Here is a 16,716-nt window from a genome sequence, read left to right on the forward strand (position 1 = left end):
ATTTTTGAGGAGGAGTCAGGCAGGAAGTGATAAGGACACAATATCTAGAGCAGCACAGGAATGCAAAAGAAGCCTGAAGGAATTAAAGGGGTCTGTAAACTGCTAGAAGCAAAGCAGTCCTGGTACTTTAAAGTTTAGGGCTAAGATAGGTATTTGGGAGTGAATGTCAGTTTGAAAGGAATTATTCCTAGTATCTCCTTTCTCCTCAAATCAGGGTAGCTGGCTGAAATTTAGCGATTTTAGGCTGTACTTATGTTGCTTTGTGTTATGTACAAGCTGCAAAAATTCTGTCTGTCATGAAGTATATGTTATGTGGGTAGTATGGTTTTTTTAAGCTAGTTCACAGCAGTCAGGATCTGCTTGAGAGTGACGTACAGTTATAACACTATAAACATTCTAAACCTTGCTTCAAGCTTTGCAAATACGCAACATGTTATCCCTCATGATCAGGAAGGGAGAGATATATATTTTAGGCTATTTCAGACTGGTCTACATAAACCTACCTCTTGCCACTGACTGGAACATACGCTGGAGAAATAAGCCATCTGTGTCTTCAGAAAACTCAGTCACTGCGCAGGAGGGAGAGCTGAATTGCAGTCAGAAGTGGTGCTGACAGCTGTACCTGTCTCTTGCTCACAAGTCAGAACTTTTTTGGACTCCTCGCTTAAATGTGATTGAAAAACATGGTGAAGTGCTTAACATAGATGGTGGGACTACTTCCAATGTAGGGAAAAAGTTTGTGACATAGAATAATAGGTGCTTGAGAGAGTGTATAAGGGGACATGGAGTGCTGCTCAGCAGATGTCACTCGCGGGAGAGCAAAACGCACTTTCTGCCTTCAGAGTACCTGAAAACTTGTAACAAAGTGCCTGTGGATCTAGAGAAAGTGATGGCAAACCAGAAGAATGACGTAAAAAGTAGTAAGATTTGTGCAGTTAGACCACAAGCTGTGGGTAAAAATGGTCCGTTGTTGTGCTCTTGGACAGAAGCAATCTTTTTATCTTACAGGAAGCAGCTGGCTGAACTGAACATCCCAGGCCTTACTATGTCAGCTACCATAATCCTGAAGAAGAGAAACCCTTGGTTTTATTTCTAAGCAGCTGAAGTGAGAAGGTGCAGGTAGGAGACACCAGTAGCTATGGTGTATGTACTGCCCCGCTGGGCAACAAATCCACCTGTGGCCTGGCTGCTGGCTCTGCTGTCCAAGTCTGGTGGTGAACTGACATCACGCTGAGGGTCCTAGTGGAGTGCATTAATGTTGTTTGGCCAGTGCTGCTGGTGATGCCCCAGAGGTGTGTGCAGGGGGCTGCTGAATGTTTGGGTCCCCTCAGTTTCTTTCCAGGTGCTCTGAATTTCCTGCTTTGTCCTTCCCATTGCAATGGTGAGAAGAAGTGGCAAAGGGGCTATCTTTGAGGCTATAGCATCTTGCTGCCTTCAGTATTTTTTTCTGCTCAAAACCATTTAAAAACAATAAAAACAGAGGAAGAAGGCTAGCTAGTTTACATATAGTTTAATGTGTTTAGCTGACACTAAACTGCACATTGCTTCAAAGTGAGAAGGCACAAATAGTGAAAAAGATTCATCTTAAAACACTTCCAGAGTACAATGACCAGAAGGTAAACCTGGCAGCTGTAGTGGGACACATCACGGCAGTAAAGCACTGTGTCTAGTGGAAAACATGAAAGATTCAGGCCATGATAATGCCTGTCGCTGTTAGGAACACCTTTCTGGAAACTGTTAATATGAAGCTGGAGTTCATGCTTATTTCTGGTAATAGTTAAAATGCTGTTGTCACATAAAATATAATGCTGTGATATAGAAAACTAGTCCTTTTCAATTAGGAGCATCTTTTAGTTTGCTATAAAACCCAGTCAGGCGTACGCTCCTTTGACTTGCCTAGTAAAGGCATATTTGTTTTAAACAAGTACTGCTTTATCGACTTGTAAGTAACAAACTAACGGTATAAGTAGTTCAGCTAATAATAAAATAAGGCCATAATTTTATTTAGGAAATTCTTGTGAAAAAAATATTTTATCTTCTTTGGCTGAAAACTGTTTATTCAGATAACTTCTTGTTGCGATTGTCCTTCCAGATACGGTAATTGAGTGCAGAAGCCATGGTTAGCCAAGCTAAATAAGGAACCATCAAATAAGCTGCTGTTTTGTTGATGTTATACCAGGAAGCAGTTGTAGCCGTTGCTGTACCAGTTGTGAGCAGGAGAGTCACCAACCCCTGAAACACAGGAAGGTGGTTAGTATTGTTCTTACTTGTGGCATTTTCTTGACTAGTCTTTGTGTGACTCTTTCCACTTAGCTCTGGCACTTGTTGGATCCCTCTGTGGGTTAATTCCTTCTCAGAAGACCAACCAGCAAAAGATAGATTTCTGCTGAGTTATGAGTCAGTTTGACTCACAAAATGATACAACAGTCACAAGAAAGGGCACTGCAGCTGGAAACAGGAAAGGGAGAGTAAAATTCCTCTCACCTGTACCCTTTCTTTTTTTGACAGCAGGAAGTGTTACATTGAGTACAAACCCAGTGTGACTTTGAGCAAGCCAAGTAAACCTGTGCAATTTTTTTCATGTCATAGATGCTGCCTGAAGAGATGTGGTGTGAATGAATTGGTGATGGATTGCAAAGTCTTCCACTATCACAGCACTGCATGTGTATTTAGAGAACCAGGCAAATATTATTTATTATTATTACTGATGATTTTTTGAAGGCAAGCTGTCTCTCTGCAGACTGCAGAACATTAGTCTTCCCTAAAATGGGTGCCGATTACTTGAGTAATGTTATGATAAGCTTTTTATCGCTGCTTTTTGCCCAGAGATACCTAGGAATTTCAGTAACGCATAAATGTTTACATTTTCTAGTCACACAAAGTTCTTATCAAAGGGGGGCAGAAAGAGCTGCTTGTAATCTAAACATTTAAGGATGTTGTAGATATGTAAATTCTCTCAGGTGGCTGCTGGCATGCATTAAAGAGAATTTTAGAAAACTTCTGCAAGCCATATTCTGTATTGAGATTCATTTTTAGGGAGAAAAGATTATAACAGAAAGCTTTCATCTTAGCATCTTGCAAATGACAGCAGAAGCCTACAATTAAGAAACTTACTTCACTTACCCATCCCATTTTGTGAGCTCCAAAAAATATCGGAGTCCATGCCCAGTTTAATACCAGCTGCCCTGCATACAGACCCAGAGGAACTACTGACTTTTCATTGAAGCCACCCAATTCCTTCCACACCAGGTAGCAGCCATAGCTGGAGAAAGCAAATGGAAGGTGTAGTTCAGTATACTGCTTAGAAAGCAACCACAGGTTCTTGATTAAATAAAATAACTTACTTGGTAGGAAATAATATTTGGTAGATATCCACGCACTACTTGGCGGAGTAACCATTAGAAACTCAATAGTGTATCTTTGTCAAAGGCATCAGGACCCAGATCTGTTTCTAAGTGTTGTACAGAGCCACAGTGTAGACTTACAGCTGTTCATACATCTAACTTTGACTTCAGACCAAGATCATGATGTACAAATCCGCTAAGACGCGAAATGTCAAGGCAGGCATGTAAACTTAATAAATCTTGCTTTTAGTTATTTCTTACTTTTAATATATTCAAGAGATTCTAAAGGAATGACTTGTCTTGATCGTTTGAGGAATGTGTGTACATGATGGATTACAGAAGAAAAGGCCTAGTGATAAATCTGATCTTTTCACTGAGCTAGATGTATAGTACATAACCAGGACCATCCACCTCAGAATATACTGATTCTGACATTACCAAAATAACTGATAAGCTGTCACAATTTGGATTTTTTAAATAATTAACTCTATATCAATGTTTATGATGAGGAATCCAGGAAGTTACAAATTGTGCAGTCAACTCTTTGATAAAAGGCGTTTTTTTTATTCTCAGGACAGTAACAATCTGATTCAAATGCTAACTTTTGGAATAGCAAGAATAGAGAGCGATTTTTAAAAGTACACTCTCTAAGAGGAGAAAGAAAAGAGAGTATTGATGGGAAAGGAGGGACAGTACATGAGTCTATAAAAATGACAAAACTTTTCTAGAAAGAAAATGAAACCAAAATGAGAGAATGTATGAGACCAATGGAGCAATTAGATACAGTTTTGGATATTGCATCATTGCTGTATTTTGCAGCAGGTGGTGTGGTATTTAAGATAACATTCCATAGTCATCCTGCAGGTTGACTTGGAAAAGCTTTGGTCTCTTTGAAACCATGTGGTTATACCAGTGCTAGGTACAAACTAAAAATCACTTAAAATGTAACATCATGATGGGAGAAATGGGAGGGGGGTAAGCCAATAAAAGGCATATTGCAGCCTAAAAACTATTACTATTGGATTAGCAACAAGGTGTATTTGAGGGGTAGGAAAACACATGCTGAATCCTGGTATGTAGCTAGAGTGCAGAAGAGACACAAAGCATCGCTTTGTGCTGGGGAGGGGGGCTGCACTGAACTGGCTTTTGAGGCTCTTGGAGCAGAGCGCTGCCTTTCCTCTGTGGCACAGCTCACCAGAGTTACCATAGAAGCATGTCATGTCGTGTGGATGCTTCTAGAGCAGTCTGTGAGGAGCATCAAACCTGCTGAAACCACCTCCAGAGACAACCCACCTCTACAAATATTTTTGCTACAACTTACTAAGACACATCTGCCGAAATACAGTATTATTAAACTTTCAAGGTTCCTGTGGGAATGGTATTTGGCCTTGTGATTCCTTGTTCATTTGACAGTAATTGCTGTGCTGCAAGTACTTTATACTAATTAAGGAGACAGTAGGTGGTTTCAAACCTTCACAGTTTAACAACCTGGCAGTTTTATTTGAAAAGACATGTATGTTTTGATTTTGGTTTCTTTTAACTGAGCTGTTAGAACAGTTCTATCCTAATTCTCCCCTCTAATATCCCACTCTCTTTCCTGCCCCGCCCCTGCTCCCCCCAAAAAAAAACCAAAACAAAACCAAACCAAAAAAAACCACCAACTACTACTGAAGGACATACCAGGAAGAAATCTCAGTGCTTGCTCCATCATTCCCAGCTTGGCAGGTCTTCCCCTCAGAATGAATAAGGAAAGCAAATTTATGGCAGCTTTCCTAACTCCTGCTTTTGATGTGGATACTTGTGCATACAAAATGCCGTGTCAAACCCACACACAACTCCCAAAACATGTTTTTACCTGTTAAACGGGCAGCTTGACACTATTTCTTACAAACAAACAGTCACAGGAATACAATAATAATTCTCTGGTCCAGCATTACACAATAAGCAACTTTGAGATCGGCTAAGCGCCTTAATACAATGTGAAAAACATACCCCATAGATGTGTAGAGAGTTCCCCAAACAGGAGCAAACACCCAGTTAGGTGGACACCAGGATGGCTTCTGTAGAGATTCATACCACACTGGGATTTCCTTTTTGGTTATTTTGCTTCCTAAAAATCCTCCTGCATGGGGCAGGAGTGTGAAACCCACTGCTGGGGCCCAGGCTGGTACCATTTCCATTGAGACAGTGAATCTGAAACAAACGCAAACAAGTTGATTGGCAGAGCAATTGTAAAATGCAACCACAAAAAAAATTACATGATTTGTACTACATATACATGTGTAGGATCTGATCCACAGCCTAGTCTTGTCACTGAAAAAGACTGCAGCTGAAATTAGGATCTTGTACCAGGTTTGCTGGACAGTGCTCACCCCCATAAAGGACCCTATCATTTACATTGGGGGGGGGAGGGGCAAGTCAGGCCTTCCCTCTTGGCTTGGTGCACTAAGACTGAATTGTACCTACATAAATATCCTTACCCATAAGTATGCCAGAGGAATAAAGCAGTTTGATATATGAACTGCACTTGGGGGAGAGGGAATGCACTAAACAGCATGTATTATTCACCAAAAAACCCACTCACCCAGTGAAGTGGCATAGTTAAAGAGTAAGAAAATCATGCTTTCCTATGCTCAAGCAAAACAATTGTGTACCTTGTGCTGCGTTTTTGGCCTCAAAAGGATGCTCAGGATACTCAGTGGCTAGCAAGAGTCATGTGAATTAGTAGCAAACACTGGAGAAGCTGCCTCAGTAAGTAAACAGCAAGGAGGACAGTGAGAAGGTAAGTACTTAAATGATGTTTTGCTGAACAAGGAGATCCCAGTGGATAAATGGGGAGTACACCTGTGGCTTCTTCATGAAGCATTCTATCAGTTGCAGCAATCTTAGCTGCCAAGCCCATAAAGCGTACTGAATTAAATTTGCCTACATAAGTGACTGTTTAATGCCTTGCTCTGGTAGGCTGCTCTGCTTTAGTGAAGAGTACAGACAGCAGTAAAAAAAAAAAAAAAAAAGGAAGCAGGAAAAAATGTCATTGCAGATTTTCTGGCCAAAAGCCAAATGCTACAGAAGAGCTGTGTTTAGCTTGCTAAAATGTAAACAGATTGGAGATATGATAAAAAAGGCTAGAACAAAAATGCATTATTTTTTCAAATATCCAGTAGGCAAATACACCCAATTCCTGTTTGTCTGTTATGCAGGAGGGGGAGACAGCAGGGAAGGAATTCTAAGAGGGATTGCAGCAGTGGGGAAAGAGCAACTGTGGAAGCCCCAGGAGATAAAGTTTTAGAGCAACCAGCATTTCAGAGGCTTGTGAAAGAAAAAATGCCTTACTGACTTGGCTGTTGTCTTGGCCTACCTTTAGAAGGTTTTATTGCTATAGTCATGACTGCTGGGATGAGGAGACAGGGAGTGGGGAAGAAGAAATCCCACTTGTAACAGACGTGCTTAAACTGAAAGGAAATGGTGCTCAGATGATGTGTTGTTGCAGTTCTGCTGGTACAGTAGGTTTCTGTTTGGAGAAAAGTTAAAAGCTTGGCCAGCAAGGGAGCTCTCTGGCATTATGGTTATGCAGATTTAATTGAGAGATTTCAGTGGCTGGGACCACAAGCCAGACTGCATGTGATCAAGAAGAAAAATCCTGGTGATAGAAGCAGAGCAGAATTTTGAAGGCAGAACAGAGTGTGGAGGGACTAGTAAAGCACACAGGATTAGAAAGTTTGTAAGGACTAAACAAGAAAGGGCACACAGGCTGCTGGGCTGGGCTGTGGGCATGCCTTAGGGGAGTCATGGGAGGGCAATGAATAGGAATGCACACAAAAGAGGCAGCAGATAAAGCAGTACAACAGTCCGAAGTCAAAAACAAAACAAAAGAATGACTGGGTGAAAGAAAAGCTAACCAAGGGAAAAATTAGAACTAAGGATGGGGAGAAGGAGAAGTGGGAGAACCAATGTGCTGGTATAGTATCAATTAGGTCTTGGGTGGAGCACGGACAACAAGGAAAGGAGGAAAAAATTCTGCATAGCTCTTTGCCACAGACACTGCTGCCATACTTCCTGCGTAATGGATTGTACTTGCTATTTACCAGGGAGCATCTTAAAAGGAGCACAGGAGTTAACATGTTCTCCTGTACCTAGATCTGTACTGTTACCTTCCTGAGGGAGCAGGCTGTCAGCTGCAGGATTGTCACGCGTATTGACAGCATGAAAGGCTCTGCTTTTACCGGGATATGAAGGAATCGATATGTGCAGGAGCAACAAAGTGTAATGGGAACAAGAGCTCCAAGCACAATGATTATCTTTGGTTGCCTTCTGGTAAGTAATTCCCAAAGGCTAAGTTAGAAATTTCAAGTTACCAAGATCTCACTAATTCTTAACCCTGTTGCTCTTGCTTTGCCTACAGAGAGAACATTACGCTTAGTTCTGTACACGTGCTGTGAAGTGCTGGTCATCTGTGCAGCTCCAGTGTGGCTGTCAAATACTAGTATTGTTTTTAAAGCAGTAAGCAAGGACCCAAAGGGTTTTATGCTTTATTTGGATGTAACGATATCAGGGCGGTTTCATGCAGGTATTAAATAACTGGACTTTATCAGGGGTTCTGCCAGCTTCCCCCCAAGGAAGAAAGTCTGAAAGTGTTCCGCATGCTGAAAGCGCTAAATGCTATCAGATTGGAAAACTACTGCTCTGCTGCAGTCATTAGTGAATAAATGATGTAGCCATGTGTCTGTCCTTCCGTGTATTGGAGGAAGAACACTGAAATAATTCTAAAGTGACAAGAGAAAGAAAATCAGGCAGTCAAACAGAAATGGGGAAGGCAAAGAGACAGGGAAAGTGAAGCCATGCATGCGCAGGAAAGGGGAAGAAATAGAAGTGAAGAGACTTAACATACTGCCTTGAATTGAGTGTTGGTGTCCTAGTCTTCTGACTGCTATTACTACTAATTATATACTATGTTTTCCAGCAGTATTTCACAGGACTTCCCAAGCATGGCAAAATACTCCCTCTTGGACACTACAAAGGAGAAAGAGGAATGAAGCCATGCAGTAAGATCGGAATGTGCTGGTAGGCTCACCCTAGCAGACCACAGCAGCGGGAGCTCATGTATTTTAATTCCCAAGAAATTAAATACTAGTATCAATTTCCAACAAAAAGCAGTAGCTAACTCGGGGAGCAATACCAGCTGATTATGGAAGAAGCCATGTCCATCTTCCTCTGGTTACTTGGTGTAGGTCTTTAGTGAGAAAGTAAAAGGCAAGGATGCACCGGAGGGTCTGTGCATTAGGTCAGTGCTGTAGCGTTTGTTTGGTTAGCTGTGCAGCACGAGATCTCTGCAATGCCTACAGAATGCCCCGTACATTTTTTTAAAAATAATGTAATCACAGAGTATATAAAGAATCATGAGGCCTGAGTTCCTTTTACTGTATAGCTCATAATCCTGAAATTACTTGGTGATAACTCACGCAGCATGGGCTTGCTAGCACAGCCCCTCTGGCTGCATCTATATTACACAACCTAGAAATAATTACTACTTTCCCAACCATATCTCAGCTCCACTTCAGGATGAGATCTGGTTGCACAATATTCTTGCACCCTGATTTTCATATCAAGAAACCAATGTCTGTGGATGTGATCTGCAGCGTGCCCAGCAGACATCTGCCTCTAAGAACCACCACAGCTGGAAATCTTTTCTTCCCACACACACTTAAGCTGTATATTTCCATTTCCACTTCTTACCTCTGCCCTACAACATTTTCTTCATCATCCTGCCCATTTTCTGTTTAGCCCTAGTCTGACTCCAGGCAGTTTCAGCAATGCAGTGAGGGCTGCAGCAGGCCAGTTTGTTTTACAAACATGTTAAAATAATTTTTCTAGGTATTCAAAACATCCAGTCTGCCTAAAGCTGGTTCCAGCTACATAAAGTAAGAGGAGAAATAAAAGGGGAAAACCCCCATAGTGCAACTTGCTGCCTAATGGGCTTCTATCTTTTTGCAGGTTGTTTCTCTACAGTGGTGTAACATGCAGAGAAACAAACAGCAGCTTTTCCACATCCTCCTCTTCCTGGAAAATACACTGCACACCCAAAGAAAGGATGGGGTGTGCTATAGGTGGGACTAGGTATATCATGACAGAGGAGCTGGTTTGCTTCAGCCTGATGAAAAGTGATGTAAAACTTCTTTGCTTGGAGGTCTCTGAAAGGCAGGTGGGTCCCTTACTCTGGGCACTCCCAGGGGGAACTCAACAGGAAGGAGAAGGGAGGAAAGGACAACTACTTCCACTGCATTTTCTTATATCCCTCTGCTGATAAACCTCTGACTAATCCCTTTCTTGTGCGACTTCGTGCTGGCTACCCAATCACATGGGGCTTAAATTGTAGCTATCGCATTAAAAACACAAAGGAAAATCTCTCAGCAGAGTTAAATCACCCACGCGGTGCTGGGGTTTCCAGTCCCCGCCGCTTTAAAGTAGATTGACAGAGCTGTGAGCATACTACTGCAGGGGGCAGGGGGCTGTCCCCAAGACATATACTTTCCATCTTACCCTCTACGGTATATATTTTTGAGGACTGGTAAGGCTCCACCCAGGACTGAGAGGCAGCACACAAATTTTCCATGGGGAAAAGGCTTCTTGCCAAGATAGCTGTCTAAAGAATTAAGGGCTACGTACTTAATTTACATTGGTAAACTATTTACGTGTGTTGTGGCTTTAACTCCTGGGAAACTGCAACACTAAAACCAAAGTCCTATCACAGTCTGTGACACGGAATACAGCTACTACAAAAAAGCAATATTTTGTTATCTAATCTCAATAGAGAAACTTAAAACTACATATTATAGAAATATATATATTATATAAATAAAATAACAAGTAAGTGTATGTGTTTATAATATGCATTTATAGCTAAAAACTATTTATTAATTATTTATAATATAAAAATAATTAATAATTTAAAGTATTTATTTAAGGATGTATAATGTGAGGTATACTCATTAGGTTTACAGACAACAAATCTCACTGCCCAGGTTACATGTCTTTTAAAATGGCAGAGCACAAGTGGTGGAAATAAATTTATGATTTATTGAAGATTCACATACTGGAAACTGAAATGTACACTAGAACAAAATCTTCCCCAGTGATAATTCATCATTTACTGCTCAATCTCTTGCAATTTTCCCTATGTATGTTTGTATAGAATCCTCTGCACGTAGTGTACTTTAAAGACAAACCGTTGCTTTGGCTACCTTCCTTCCAAACAGCTGCCCAACGTCCTGCTGTAGGTTTTTCTTCTTCTTCTTTGGTCACCCACTTGGGAAGTGTCATCCACATCTATTCTTAAAAAAGTTAAGTTCCTCTTGGATATTTCTAGTTTAAATGCTGCCTAGGCCTGAATTTCTTCAGCTTGCCAGGTATTGTTTTAATAGGGTAAAACAGAACAAGCACCTCCTCCAAGGGGTGCTTTAATAGCAGTGGGACGTTCATGGCGCATCACCACTGGTAAGGCTCAAGAGCTTTACAAGCGGACTGTGCCCTTTACAGCAAACCAGAGGTGAAACGGTTGCGCTGAGTGGCACTCACCGCCGCAGCATTAGTACCTGGGCTGCTGCTGGGGTTTGTAGGAGCTGGATTCCACGCTGGGCTTTGCCTCTGAAAGCACCAAATGCAAAGGTCACAACCGTGACTCTTTCCAGCGCTTGACGGGCATCCGGTAGGGTCAGCTCTGATCTGGTGGCCTAGCGCAAAAGGGGCACCCCTTGCTGTCAGGGCTCATGGGGCAGCTGGTAGTAAGGGTGCCTGAAAGCTCTAGTACAAACTAAACGCAACAAGAACGACAGTTACTCTCAGAGTTCTCACTAATGTACTACCTCAGTTGGCCCAGCCAGTAACTTGCCACCCAGCATCTCCTCTTGGCTTAGTACAGGAAGTATTGCTGCTTACATTACAGGTAGAAGCAGCCATCGAGTGGGATGTAGTCACATATATGTCATGAATATCCTATATTACTGTTCATATATTTCAGCTAACTTGAAAAGCTCATTGGCTTTACCAGGTATTTTACTTAGAAGCTGACAGAAATGGAGAAAATTGTCTTACGAAGCAACATAGCACAGAGATCAGAAAAGCAAGCAAAACCTGCTCACCGTGATGCGTTTGAATCACCCTGAATAAAATCAACATAGTTTCTTGCTATTCTGAGCCATTTTCCTTCTCCCGAGGTATACTAATAGGATCTGTTTTACTGAACTGCTCCGTGAAGTCTGACTCACTGCTTGATACTGTTTCATAACCTGAAGTGATGTAAAGTCCTTGCACAACTGCAACTTTGACATGGCAACTTTCCCTTTTTTTCCTTTTTTTTTTTTTAATAATCTGGCCACTGAATGCTCAAACTAGTAAAGTGCATTTTGTGCTGATTTATAAGCATTACTTGGAAATTCATAAGAAAAAAAAAAGCAAGCCTTTTCTTTCGCCCTTAAAGAAATGTCCAATCAAAAGCAAACTACAGCGACTCTGAAAGAAAATACCTTCAGTTAAATAGCGGCCTGAAACTGTCCGCTCTCGAGTGCACAGGGTAAATGGCATCGCCTGGAAGGGGCGACGGACGGGAAGCGGGGGGTCTGCTGTGCTGCCACCGCGTCTGACTGCGGGCAGCGCAGCCACGTGCGTGCACAGCTGGACGGCTGTGCACGACGGGAAAACGCATATGCAAAGCCAAAGCAAATAATAAACTTTCTTGGGTTGTTCCTTTTTTAAAAAAAAAAGAGCACGTTCCATCCAAATACCGGCCCGGCAAAGCAGTGCCTGCGAGCGCTACCCTCCGCCCGAGCGCTGGGACCGGCCCGGGGCCCACCCGGCCCCGCCGCGGAAGCGCGACCGGCAGCAGCGGGGCCGGTGCTCCCCCCAGCGCCCGCCGCGCCCGTCCCGCCCGGGCGGGGCCTGCTGGCCGGGGCTGTCGCCAGCGGCTTCGCGCTCGCCGCGGGACGCCCTCCGCAAACTGCCCCGCCAGCCCGGCCCCGGCGGAGACGAGGCCGCCCGGCTGCGGCACCGCTCCGGGAGCCACCGGGACCCAGGCAGCGGCTGCCCGGGGAGGGGGCGGCGGGGGGCAGCCCCGGCAGGACCCAGACACGGCCGCAGCGGCCCCTCGGCCAGGCCCCGCCGCTGGGCTGCGCCGCCCCGCGGGCTCTCCCCGTCCCGTCCCGTCCCGTCCCGTCCCCTCCCGCCCCGCCGGCAGCCCCGCGGTTACCTCCGCTCCCGCGCTGCCGCCACCCGTCGCGCCTCCTCTGCCGGGAGGCGGTGGCGCCCGCCCCCAGGGCCGCCCGGGCCCCTCCCGCCGCCGGGCCCGCCCCGAGGAGGGACCCGCGGCGCCGGGCGGGAGGAGCGGCGCGGGCTGGGCCCAGGGCGGCGGGTGCGGCGAGCGCAGGGGCCGGGCGACCGACCGACCTCCCGCCTGTCCCCCCAGGCCCGACGGGGGGGCGGCTGCCGGCGGGGCCGCACGGTTCCCGTGGCAACGCGGGGCGCGGCGGCGGCGCAGGCGGCCGGGCGGCGGCCATGGGCAGCTGGGCCGCGGCGCCATGGCGGCTTGGTGGCTGCAGCGTGCGCGGCGGCCTCCGCGGCGCACCGCGGCGGCGGGCCAGCTCCCGCCCCGGCGGTGGGGACCGGGCGGCGACCCTGAGCGACCTGCTGCAGAGCTCGGTGGAGGGCGAGGAGCCGGGCGCGGCGGCGGCGAGGCGGGAGCGGCGGCCCCCCCGGGAGGGCACGGTGCTGCTCTTCCCCGGGCAGGGCAGCCAGTTCGTGGGGATGGGCCGCGAGCTGCTGCGGTTCCCCGGCGTGCGGGACATGTACCGCCAGGCCGAGCGGGTGCTGGGCTACGACCTGCTCTCCCTCTGCCTGGAGGGGCCGCGGGACGAGCTGGACCGCACCCGGCACTGCCAGCCCGCCGTGTTCGTCGCCTCCCTGGCCGCCGTGGAGAAGCTCAACCACCAGCAGCCTAAAGTGAGGGGCGCGCCGCGGCGGGGGGCGGGGGGCCGGGCCCTCGGGGGCCCCTCCGGGGGCGGCCGGGCCGGCGGGCGGCTGCCGGGGGCGGGGGGGCCGGGGCGCGCCGCGGGGGCTGACGGGCGGCTCGGGTCTGTCTCCGTGCAGGTGGTGCAGAGCTGCGTGGCGGCGGCGGGGTACAGCGTGGGCGAGTTCGCGGCGCTGGTCTTCGCTGGAGCGCTGGACTTTGCCGAAGGTGCCCGGGGATCGCGCTGAGCCCCCTGGCAGCATCTCTCCGAGCCCCCCGGCAGGGATCTCCCCGGAGCCCCCTGCCAAGGATCCCCCAGCCCCAGCTTTTTCCAAAGCATCGCCCGTTACCACTGCTTCCCTCCCACTTTTTTTAAATTAGAGGATACGTTCGGCTTCCACTGTTCACTTTAAGATGTGTAATGCAGCATTAAAAGCATTGACGTGTCATGCGAGCAAACAGCCGCCCTTCCTTGCACGGCTGCCCAGCGCCTTCAGCGCCGTTTCTCGGGGCTGGGATTTACCGAGCATCTCTGTTTCTCTCCTTAGCGCTGTACGCGGTGAAAGTGCGCGCCGAAGCCATGCAAAAGGCGTCGGAGGCTGTCCCCAGTGGAATGCTATCGGTTATCGGCCGGCGAGAGGCAAATTACCGATTTGCCTGCTTGGAAGCTCGTAAACACTGTGAATCGCTGGGTATAGAAAACCCCGTGTGTGCCATTTCAAACTATTTGTTTCCAGACAGCAGAGTCATTGCAGGACACCTACAGGTATTGCTTCGGAATCACTGTCCCTTGAGTTCAATGTAATGTTTCATTTTTTAAAAAAAACTTTTCCTTTGCCCTTCTGTGTGGTTACGGCTGGCCTTCGCTGGTCCAAACATAAGTATGTGGCCTGTGGGTTTTTTTCCCAGCGTGTGCTCAGTTGTTGGGTAAGGAAAGGAATCCCTTTCTCACGATAAGTCTGATGAGGCGGTTGTTGTGGGGTGACTTGAGTAAAACCTTTGTCGTCCAAGACTCTCACTTCTCTCTCTCTTTTATAGGCTTTGGAGTTTTTGCAGGAGAATGCTCGAAAATACTATTTTACACGTACAAAAATGCTTCCAGTCAGTGGGGCTTTTCATACCAGACTTATGGAACCAGCAGTAGAGCCATTGGCTGACGTCCTAAAATCGATTGAGATTCAGAAACCATTGGTCTGTGTCTATTCCAATGTTGATGGCAAAAAGTACATGCACTCAAAGCACATTCAGAAGCTGTTAGTGAAGCAGGTGGTTTCACCTGTTATGTGGGAACAGACCATGCATTCTGTATACGAAAGAAAGCAAGGAACAGAATTTCCTTACACGTATGAAGTGGGGCCTGGGAAGCAACTAGGAGCCATTCTCAAAAAATGTAATTTAAAGGCCTGGAAACAGTATAACCATGTAGATGCTCTGGAAGATGAGGAGGCAGCAGAAACCTAAGTAGCCTTTTGAGAAAAACCCACGCAACTTGTTTGATCTGCCTAATTTAAAAATAACCTTGTGCTCCCAAAAGAGGAAGTTGTAAACATTCATGGCTTCTCATGATGAAAAGAGCACCGTGCGCATAATCGCAATGAACTTTTTCCTTCCCCGTGTGCCTCAGGTGTGAAAGGGGAGAGCAAAGTCTGGCTCTGCCATCTGTGTCGTGACTGCGAAACTGCCAATAAACATGCCAAATAGCCGCCTGTTTGGCCTCAGTCCTGCAAGCAACTTCCCCTCTCAGGGCGGGTTTTGGTGTTGGTTTTTTTTCTTTTTTCAAATTTTTTTGGGGGGCGTGGATTCAAGTTGAAGTTGGTAGCTTCGGCTGGCTGGTGCAGGGATCACCTGCATGGATACAGGGTTAGAACCGAGCTGTTGGCTCCTGGTTGTGGAGGGTGGTGCGCGGGGCGTGAGGGTGCGTTCAGAGGAGCCAGCCGGCTGGTATGGCTTTCGGTACGTTGATGTTCCTGTTTTCCAACTCTGTTGACTTGTGGGGACATTCACCTGTGTAAAATTATTTTATTTTGTGTCCATATTGCCAGGTAGCAGCCAGATAAGGCAGATGTTATCAGGAACGTGATTTTCTCAAGGTTAAACTATAAATAAACTTTTAAGCCTTTCTTGGTATTTGTAATACTGCGGGGTGTGTTATTACTGGCCTGTAGTCACACGTGGCTGGAAGTAATTTTCCTTCCAGTTGGTTGTCCACTGCCACATTGGTTGTGCAGTGAAGTGTTTCGCGGAAAGAATAAACCTAAAATTCCCAACTTCTCCAGAGGTGCAGGGCTTTTGTCATCCCTGACCAAGCCTCTGCAGCTGCGTAGGCTGAATTTGCCCTTTGGATGACTTTTCTTGATGGAGCAGAAAACAGCAGCGCTGGAAACTTTGCAGAAAGATCTTTTTGAGGGCACCTTTGTGCAGGATGAACCCTGTGGTTACAGAGTGCTGGGGAGGAGGATTTGGAATGGTGCTGTTTCAGTTCTCTCCGTGTACTTGACCGTGTTGTGCCAGCTTGTACATTTTCTGGCAGCAGGAGATGAGCTGGAGAGAAGCAGGTTGTCCCGAGCCTTCCTGGAAAGAGCTTCCTGGTTTCCTTGTCGACACCAGCTGCTCTTGGATGGATGAGGGCTTGCGGCAGGTCCCTGAGCTGGCTGGTTGTGGGGAGGAGCACATGCTGCCTCCAGCACCTTCCTCAGTGCCTGCAGTGCTCAAGTCGACACTCAAAACAGCTTTAGCACTAAATCCATGGGTTTGGATTCTGTGACCAGCCCTTGGCTTATTAAAATAGGTAAGGTCGTGTTACAGCATCGTGCTGCCTGTGCAAGGTACCTGCAGGGCACACAGAAAACGTGTGCTTGTTGTGTTTGCTTTTTGTAAGGGGTACTGAAAGCTTTAGGAAATAGGAGAGAACAGCGTGTGCTAGGGGATCGTGTACAGGCAAGCAGGGAAGGGTTACATGGCGCATATTGTAGTGTGACCAGAAGCTTCAGCTGAACTTTTTTACTTTTGGTATTTTAATGGTATATTGTATATAGTATATGTATATTTCCTGTATATAAAGGAATACAGGAAAAATTTAGGATATATTAATTAAATGACCGTGCACGTCTTCAATAATGTATGATGAAATGCAGAGTAACTTCCAATTACAGTATTAATCATTTTGTAATTTCACATTTTTGAAAGGGGAAGTGAATTAAAAATACTGGCCTCAGTTATGATTGCTTAGTGGAGTGTATCATTAAACAGTTCTTTGTGAACTGAAATTGGCAGCTCAGCCTACCTTTACAGTACAAATTCCACTTTTGGCACGTGTGAACATTAACGATTAGCAAAATACAGAAGAATTTGTCACCTTAATCATTGGACTATTAGAGG

At 46.2% G+C, this 16,716-nt stretch overlaps 2 protein-coding genes across 4 annotated transcripts; one reads left to right on the forward strand and one right to left on the reverse strand.

Annotated features, from left to right (window-relative positions):
- Window positions 1–1,495: 1,495 nt before the first annotated feature.
- Window positions 1,496–12,743, reverse strand: TSPO (translocator protein). 3 transcript variants are annotated; one of them, XM_055711459.1, is made up of 4 exons: window positions 12,583–12,743; window positions 5,337–5,537; window positions 3,124–3,262; window positions 1,496–2,232 (listed from the first exon to the last, which is right to left on the reverse strand). In XM_055711459.1, the coding sequence occupies exons 2-4, from the start codon at window positions 5,522–5,524 to the stop codon at window positions 2,056–2,058; spliced, it is 504 nt and encodes a 167-aa protein (XP_055567434.1). In that variant the 5' UTR covers window positions 5,525–5,537; window positions 12,583–12,743; the 3' UTR covers window positions 1,496–2,055. The 3 variants fall into 3 exon arrangements, with proteins under 3 accessions (XP_055567434.1, XP_027653274.1, XP_027653273.1); XM_027797473.2 differs by lacking the exon at window positions 12,583–12,743 and adding an exon at window positions 8,233–9,814; XM_027797472.2 differs by lacking the exon at window positions 12,583–12,743 and adding an exon at window positions 5,999–8,166.
- MCAT (malonyl-CoA-acyl carrier protein transacylase) lies at window positions 12,743–15,465 on the forward strand. Its single transcript, XM_055711458.1, has 4 exons — window positions 12,743–13,331; window positions 13,479–13,566; window positions 13,887–14,104; window positions 14,377–15,465. The coding sequence occupies exons 1-4, from the start codon at window positions 12,888–12,890 to the stop codon at window positions 14,797–14,799; spliced, it is 1,173 nt and encodes a 390-aa protein (XP_055567433.1). The 5' UTR covers window positions 12,743–12,887; the 3' UTR covers window positions 14,800–15,465.
- Window positions 15,466–16,716: the final 1,251 nt, after the last annotated feature.

The sequence above is a fragment of the Falco cherrug genome, chromosome 5, assembly GCF_023634085.1.
Source record: "Falco cherrug isolate bFalChe1 chromosome 5, bFalChe1.pri, whole genome shotgun sequence".
Classification (NCBI taxonomy): domain Eukaryota; kingdom Metazoa; phylum Chordata; class Aves; order Falconiformes; family Falconidae; genus Falco; species Falco cherrug.

What these genes read in the sequence shown, in the direction of transcription:
- TSPO (XM_055711459.1), bottom strand. Translation starts at nt 5,524, where the DNA reads ATGGAAATGGTACCAGCCTGGGCCCCAGCAGTGGGTTTCACACTCCTG. An exon ending in ACTCTCTACACATCTATGGG is followed by an intron (nt 3,263 to 5,336) that starts GTATGTTTTTCA and finishes TGCTTTCTCCAG; the next exon opens with CTATGGCTGCTACCTGGTGT. An exon ending in GAGCTCACAAAATGGGATGG is followed by an intron (nt 2,233 to 3,123) that starts GTAAGTGAAGTA and finishes CCTGTGTTTCAG; the next exon opens with GGGTTGGTGACTCTCCTGCT.
- MCAT (XM_055711458.1), top strand. Translation starts at nt 12,888, where the DNA reads ATGGGCAGCTGGGCCGCGGCGCCATGGCGGCTTGGTGGCTGCAGCGTG. An exon ending in TCAACCACCAGCAGCCTAAA is followed by an intron (nt 13,332 to 13,478) that starts GTGAGGGGCGCG and finishes GTCTCCGTGCAG; the next exon opens with GTGGTGCAGAGCTGCGTGGC. An exon ending in AGCGCTGGACTTTGCCGAAG is followed by an intron (nt 13,567 to 13,886) that starts GTGCCCGGGGAT and finishes TTCTCTCCTTAG; the next exon opens with CGCTGTACGCGGTGAAAGTG.